Source organism: Hevea brasiliensis, chromosome 6 (assembly GCF_030052815.1).
Source record: "Hevea brasiliensis isolate MT/VB/25A 57/8 chromosome 6, ASM3005281v1, whole genome shotgun sequence".
Lineage (NCBI taxonomy): Eukaryota > Viridiplantae > Streptophyta > Magnoliopsida > Malpighiales > Euphorbiaceae > Hevea > Hevea brasiliensis.
This window is the reverse complement of record NC_079498.1, coordinates 106,763,867-106,771,632: the sequence shown is the minus strand read 5'-3', so window position 1 is coordinate 106,771,632 and position 7,766 is coordinate 106,763,867. Positions and strand designations below refer to the sequence as shown.

Below are 7,766 nucleotides of genomic sequence, written 5' to 3'. Positions count from 1 at the left end.
ACAATAGTCGACTATATAGTGTCCTTACTGATGCTGGAGAGGCAAACAATTCATATGCAAAATGCAAGATCACCAACAAATGATTACCTGAACGTGCATGTTGCTCAAAAGGGGTGTTAGAATTATGACTCAAAATCCTAGTGGGATTTGAAGAGAGACCTTTTTTCTAAATTGAGTGGGAGAAATATTCATCAATAGGATAGAAGAATATTTTTTATATAGGGTAGAACTCTTATTTTAGTATTATTCATAAATTGAATGGGACTCCTAATCAAATTAGAATTGAGGGAATTAACATTATAAATAGGAGAATGGTGGAAAATATTATTTGACTTTCAGCTCATGGAGTGAGGCTATCGCTCATTGTAGAGAGGGGATTTGCTAATATTGAGGATTAGCTCTACCCATTGATGAGGGGCACTTGCCCATTGCAATGGAGAGAAGCTTCGACATAAAGTAGAGTGAGGACATAGAATTCAAGAGGAATAGATTATTGTCCATTAGTGAGAGGGCTCTTACCCATATAGTTAAAGGCACCATCTGTGATGTAGTGTTAAAATAGTAAATATATTGGATTATGTCTAGAGGAGACTGAGGGAGACTAACTAATATATTTGCTATAAGCATTTATATAGTATGGGTTTTTTTGGGTGTAATTGGGCTAATAGGTAGTATAGCTTTGAGCTTGTAATGATAATTTATTATTGTTGATAATGGAAGATAACGTGCCCATGGATGAGAGTGTGAACCACGTAAATATTAGTGTTTTGTATATCTATTTTATTTCTTTGTAGTTTACATACTTTCGCGATGCACAATAAATTTGTATCAAAGCATGCAGATGATCTTAGTAAGTTTGGTTAAATGTGAAGCTGCTGCAACATGTAAAAGTCGTACATGCAATAATGGTGATGATGGAGAGTTAAAATTGAAGTGGAGCTCTTGATGCAAAATCAAGAAGATTGATAACGCGGAAATTTTTTAAAGAAAGAAGCAAGTTACACCCAAGAATAAGATTGAATAATGGAGATTTAAAGGGTTCAAACGCAAGTATGAAGATTTGATGATTTGATGACACCCAAGAATTTGAGGTATGCAATGGTTGATGAATTTTGGATCAAGGTGGAGATTGTTAGAATTATGATTCAAAATCATAGTGGGAATTGGAGAGAGGCATTTTCCTATATAGAATATAACTCTTATTTTGGTGTTATTCCTAAATTGAGTGGAACTTTTAATTAGATTATGATTGAGAAAATTAATACTATAAATATGAGAATGGTGAAAAAAGATTATTTGGTTTTGCCCATTAAAAATAGTGGTTTTTCCCATGGAAAATGGCTTTGCCCATTGATGAAGGGCTCCTGCTCATTGCAATCCCATGGAAGGAAAGAGGCTTCTGTTTATGATGGAGAAAGGACATGAAAATTAAGAGAAAGGGATTCTTATCCATTGATGAAAGGGTTCTTGCTCATGTAGTTAAAGGCACCCTTTGTGGTGTAGCAGTTTAAGTAGTAAATATATTGGGTTATGTCTAGAGAAGACTAAGAGGACTAATTAATGTATTTACTACGAACAGTTGTGTAGTGTGGGTTCTCTTGAGTGTAATTAAATTTATGGGTAGCATAGTTTTGAGCTTGTAATGATGATTTATTATTGTTGATAGTGAAAGATAGTATGCCTATGGATGCAGCTCTATGTTAAGAGGATGAACCACGTAAATATTGGTATTTTGTGTGTTTGCTTTATTTGTTTATAGTTTGCATGCTTTCGCGGTGTACAACAATTGGTATTAGAGCATGAGGATGATCTTGGTGAGTTTAGTTGAATGTTGAGCTATTGCGACATGTAAAAAGTCACACATGTAACAATCGTGATGGTGGAGAGATGAAATTAAACTGGAGCTCTTCATGCGAAATCAATATGGTTGATGGCATGAAAATCTTTTGAAGAAAGAAGTAAGTTAAACCCAAGATGAAGATTGGAGAGATTGATGATTTGAAGGGTTCAAAATCAAGCATGGAAATGAGATGATTGAAGGCACTCAAGAATTTGAAGTATATAATAGTTGATGAATTTTGAGTCAATGTGGAAATTTTTAGAATTATGACTCAAAATCTTAATGGAATTTAGAGAGAGTCATTTTTCTTAATTTTAGTGGGAGAAATATTCCTCAATAGGATAAAAAAATATTTCCTATATAGGGTAAAACTCTTATTTTAGTGTTAGTCCTAAATTGAGTGGGACTCCTAATCAGATTAGGATTGAGGGAATTAATACTATAAATAGGAGAATGGTGAAAAAAGTTATTTCGCTTTCAACTTATGGAGTGAAACTGTTACTCATTATAGAGAGGGATTTTGTTAATTGCTGAAGATTTGACTTTGCCAATTGATGAGAGGTACTTGCCCATTGCAGTAGAGAGCGGCTTCGGCCTAAGGTGGAGTAAGGACATAGAATTCAAGATGAATGAATTCTTGTTCATTAGTGAGATGGCTCTTACCAATATAGTTAAAGGCACCATTTATATTGTAGTATTGTAGTAGTAAATATATTAGTTATGTCTAGAAGAGACTGAAAGGGACTAACTAATATATTTAATATAAACAATTATGTAGTATAGATTCTCTTGGATGTGATTGGATTTATAAGTAGTATAACTTTGAGTTTGTAATGATAATTTATTATTGTTGATAATGGAAGATAGCATGCCAATGGATGTAGGCCTATATTGAGAGAGTAAATTACATAAATATTGATATTATGTGTGTTTATATTTTATTTTTTTATAATTTATATCCCTACGCGATGCACAACAGGGGATTCATGGCTCAATGTTTAAACATCCATAGCCTTTTGCCTTTGAGAGAATTTATTCCCAAGTAACAGCTGCATTCATGCAAAAATGGGCCTCAGGTCCATTATCCTAAGCACAAAAAATTCCACAAAAACAAAGAGGGGCAAATTTGCTACAATATATGGAAAAGGAGAAGCTTTCTAAGTTCAATTATTAATTTTAATCCCAAAAGCTAATGTCCAAAGCAATAGAGCTTGTGCAACAGATCCATTTTTCCACGAACTATGGAGACAAAGGCCAATTCAAGCCAAAGCAACATATGGAAAACACAAAGTCAAATCAAATACCTTTCTTGGTTTCTTTATAAGCTTAGCAGTAAACATAAAGAGCCAAGACGGCTTGTTTCTTAAGACAACTACATTATTATGAAACGGCAGGACGCTTTTAGTCGTGAAGTTCACAGGTTCTGTTTGGGAAATGACACACTTGCGTCTTAAGCCTAAGGGACAGGTCACTAGAGAAAACGGCCCACGTCTCTTAAAGGATAGACGACAAGTCGTCTTAGAATGGGATAGAAATAGCTATCATTTATCTTTTTTCTCTTCGCCTTTCAGAAAATGAACGACATGTCGATTGCTACGTTTAGATATAATCAAAGCGGTGCCGTCTTTCAAAATGAGGCAAGGAATCATTCACATAAAGGTGGAACGTACGATGGCCATGGTTTGCACATGTGATACCAACAATGTCCACCGATAATTAACAATCCATCGTCTGCATCTGCCAAAACCCACCCAGAAACTCTAACCACTTCACTGGCAGCATAGTGAGGAAGTCTGCACGCTCTCCCTCGGGTTTTTGTCCTATGCCACACTTTCAGAGCAACTGAGCGGAGTCTTGATATTTGATAGTTCTATCAGAATCAGATTCAGACCCATTGCCCAGCATGGGACAGAGAAAAAGAGTGAACCGCTCTGCAGTCCAATCTCCTGTTTACTGCATAAGATTCTACAACCCTTATCAGTAGATAGCTTTTAAAATCGAATGATCTTGCAGTCCAGTAACGAGTCCTCAATTCCAAAAAATGATATTAACAATTTATTCATTACTGTTTTAAAATTGATTTGATAATATATTTTCATATTATTTATAATTTAAGAACGATTATTAATAAATAATAAATTTATTCATTACTGTTTTAAAATGGCAAATTTCAAACAGAGATGAAATAAATCTTAAAATTTCTCCTGATAATGGATAACAGAAGGATTGTGTCGAATACAATAAAGATTTGGTGGTGTGGATCTGAAAATTTTCCAGAAGACATACAAAAGCATTAAATAAAAATGAAAATGGAAGTGAAAAAAAAAGGAGTTTGTCTGATAATAGTAGGAATAGTAACAACGAAGGGTTTGATGGTGGATGAGTTTATTCAGGCATGTAACATGAAAAAGTGAGGCAGGAAGAGCCTGGATCCTGCAAGCTCCCAGTCAAAACATCCCAGGGTAAGTACTTGTAAAAAGAGTCGAGACTTATCTATATCAGTGAAACTGCAAAGGGGTCTGGCAACAAATGGTTGGCAGTGAAGGATGGAGTATGACTGATATGGAAAGAGATGTTTTTCAAGAAAATGGAATTGAGCAAAGTTTTGGGTTAATAAATGAAAAGCTGAGTTTAGTTGAGGCACAATAAAGGAAGAGGGCAGCAGGGCATGTGTAAGTTCAATATCTGGGGCAGAGAAAAAGAGTGAACCGCCCTCACCTCCTCCTCAGAGTGCACTTCCTCTGACACTCTCTTGCTGCCAATTTTCAACAAAGGAGGAAAAAGGGCTTTTAATTGCTACCAGACAAGTCCAGTCCTTCCTTTAACCAATAGTTTTCCCGTTGCACTATTATGCCATCCCCTCATCACTATACTTCTCAACTTGCTGTCCAAATTCTTCCTTCCTTCCTTCCTTCCTTCCGCCCTTTCTTTTTTCCTGATTTTTTGAAAGAAGAAAGGTGATAATAATTTGGTTCTTGATTTTCTAGAATTTATTAATTGGAGCACCGAATTAAAATTTATTATAGAAACCAAACCAATTTCGACCATGTGATCTAATCTAGTGCAAGATTTGAGAACTTGTGGCCCATCAATAGTAGCACTCTTCATATTTTAGTACTGGTTTCCTGGCCTCACTTGATCAAACTTGTCAGTATCTCGAATCCAAATGATGCAAATTTAAGGCACATTTTTTAAAGCCATTTAATAATCGTTCCTTGCACCATTATAAAACTAAAGAGAATAGTATAAATAATAATATCTAAACTATAAAACGCAAAATGTACTTTTTTTGCAGCAAATGCCTTTTATTATTTAGTATTGAAATAGAAGATTATGTGATATTCAATAAAATTTTGACAAAAAAAATTATTAGCAAACATAATTGAAAATATGATTAATAATCTTATAAACAAGAAAATATATACTCAAGAAGAGGTAGAAAAGATTGCCACTTCCACTTTCATTATATATTTGCATTGCAGCTTCACAAAATGACATGGCACTCATTTCCAAGTTCATAATTTGGAGCCAAAGGTACAAACAAGACTTGCCCTAATGTTTTTTGTAGTCAATTTTTCTTTATTTTAACAGTTGTTTATGGATATTTGCAAAGATGTCAGCGACAAGAGCAGCAGCAGAAGCTACAGAGGTGCAGTCATTATAAGACCAGAGTCACTCAGTACTACTCTCCAGAGAGAGAGAGAGAGAGAGAGATGAAAAGGAAGGAGGTGGCAGCAGTTTTATCCTGGAGCCGTTTAGTTTTTATCCCTGCACAGAAGACGATTCCGCAAGCAAGCGATGGATCCTTCTGCCGCAAAAATACTCTTCAAAACTCAAGCCCCACAACAAGATCAAGAACAACAACAACCCTCTTTCTCTCTGTCTCTGAAACCTCTCTACGAGAACTAGGTCTTCCTTCTTGGTCTTTTTGAACTTTTTTGTAATTTTATTTTCTCTTTGGTCTCCTTCATTGATGATGAATGCAACAAATACAAGAAATAGGTCTCCTTTCACTCCAACTCAGTGGCAAGAGCTTGAGCACCAGGCTCTCATCTACAAATACATGGTCTCAGGTGTTCCTATCCCACCTGAACTCATCTATTCTGTCAAAAGAAGCTTGGAGTCTTCTTTGGCTTCAAGACTCTTTCCTCACCAACCTAGTAAGCTTTCCATATGTATCATTTACTTTCCTTTATTGCTTATTGAAACATGTATTTATTAAATTCTGGGGTCAGAAAATAAGAAAGTTGAGACTGGGGGGGGTTTTGCAGTAGGGTGGGGTTGTTTTCAGGTGGGTTTTGGCAGAAAAGCAGACCCAGAGCCAGGGAGGTGCAGAAGAACAGATGGGAAGAAATGGAGATGCTCAAAAGAGGCATTCCCGGACTCCAAGTACTGTGAAAGACACATGCACAGAGGCAGAAATCGTTCAAGAAAGCCTGTGGAACTTGCTTCAACTACCACATCGACTACTGCTACTACTACTGTAATAAACCCTTCACCATCAATCAACAGAAACCTCTCCACCACTTCACCGTTTGCTTCCTCTTACTCCTTGTCTCCTCTTTCTTCGCCTACGGAACCTGAATTCCACGTCTATCAAAATCCTAGCCACAGCAGCATCCTTAATCCCTTCCTTTATCCTCATTCTTCATCTTCTGGACCTCCTGGTTCTGGTTTTTCCCCTCAAAATAGTACTACCCACAACCTGTTTTTGGACTCTGGCTCTTCTTCTCATGCTGAAAATGATTACAGGTCTGAATAAAACTAAAACATCTTGATACATAGATACATTTGCATTTGTTTCTTTATTTTGATGGTTTGGGATTTTTTAAGGTATTTTCATGGAATGAGGGAGGGTGTAGATGAGAGAGCTTTCTTCCCAGAAGCTTCCGGTAGTGCAAGAAGCTTACAAGATTCATATCAGCAATTGGCAATGAGTTCCTATAAAGGCTATTCCCATTTACAGTTTGATAGCTTAGCTGATACGTCAAAACAGCAACAGGAAGATCAGCAGCAGCATTGCTTCGTTTTGGGTACTGATTTTAAGTCATCAGCCACACGGCCAATCAAGTTAGAGAAAGAAGGCGAAACCCAGAAACCATTGCACCATTTTTTTGGTGAGTGGCCACCAAAGAGCGCAGACTCTTGGCTGGATCTTGCACCCAGTTCAAGACTGCACACAGCAGGTAATTAATTAATTAGTTTGATTTCAACATCTATTTATTTATTTTTCTTGATTTGCATCCATTTTTCTTGTACTAGTCTTTGTTTACTTCTTTAACAAATATACTTTTTTTACTTTGCAGATAGTTGAAATCTCAATAATGGATCTGCATATTGAGGCCAAAAGAGTACTACATGGTGGTGGGTCAATATGCGTTGCTTTAGAAGTTGAAATTGTGGCTAGGGTACCCCCATTTTTTTTGTGGGATTAATAATATTGTAGGAACTAGGGATACAGGAGGGTTCCTGTCTTTTGCCTTCTAGAACATTAAATTTATCTCTTCCCTTGAAGGAAACATGTTCGTGATTTGTAGACTCTGCTTATTTGACATGCTTTTGGCTCCGTGATAATGCAGAAGCTAGTAAGTTGTTTTGTTTTGATGACATCTAGTTATCCTTTCAAGTCCATGCATATGGGGACCCAACAACCAACCAATATGTGCAATGAATTGGATCTTTTACCACCGTCATCCATCCTGCCAAGTTTAATTAAGCTGGGAAATCTGAGACCAGGACAGACAATATGAAGAACTTAATATGTTGTCATGGGATTTATTAGGAATGATAATAATAATATTTATTATTAATGTCAGTAATAATATTGGAAAAAGCACTCCAAATGCCTTTTTTTACCACTGCTCTATGACAGCTTTCACTACATATAAATAGTAGGACTTTTCACATATTCTGGCACTGGAATATT

General features: G+C 36.2%; 1 protein-coding gene across 4 annotated transcripts; it reads left to right on the top strand.

Annotated features, from left to right (window-relative positions):
* The first annotated feature begins 5,255 nt into the window (after nt 1-5,255).
* On the top strand, nt 5,256-7,447 carry LOC110666850 (growth-regulating factor 5). Of its 4 annotated transcripts, none has more exons than XM_058149119.1 (5): nt 5,256-5,374; nt 5,454-6,000; nt 6,112-6,592; nt 6,674-7,026; nt 7,147-7,447. In XM_058149119.1, exons 2-5 carry the CDS (start codon nt 5,814-5,816, stop codon nt 7,152-7,154), a joined length of 1,029 nt encoding a protein of 342 aa, XP_058005102.1. In that variant the 5' UTR covers nt 5,256-5,374; nt 5,454-5,813; the 3' UTR covers nt 7,155-7,447. The 4 variants fall into 4 exon arrangements, with proteins under 4 accessions (XP_058005102.1, XP_021683187.2, XP_058005104.1 ...); XM_058149121.1 differs by having other exon boundaries at nt 5,328-5,749; nt 5,843-6,000; XM_058149120.1 differs by having other exon boundaries at nt 5,328-5,749; nt 5,837-6,000.
* Nucleotides 7,448-7,766: the final 319 nt, after the last annotated feature.

Coding starts and splice junctions, on each gene's coding strand:
- LOC110666850 (XM_058149119.1), top strand. CDS start 5,814: ATGATGAATGCAACAAATACAAGAAATAGGTCTCCTTTCACTCCAACT. Junction 6,001..6,111: donor ACTCTTTCCTCACCAACCTA/GTAAGCTTTCCA, acceptor GGGGTTTTGCAG/TAGGGTGGGGTTGTTTTCAG. Junction 6,593..6,673: donor CATGCTGAAAATGATTACAG/GTCTGAATAAAA, acceptor GGATTTTTTAAG/GTATTTTCATGGAATGAGGG.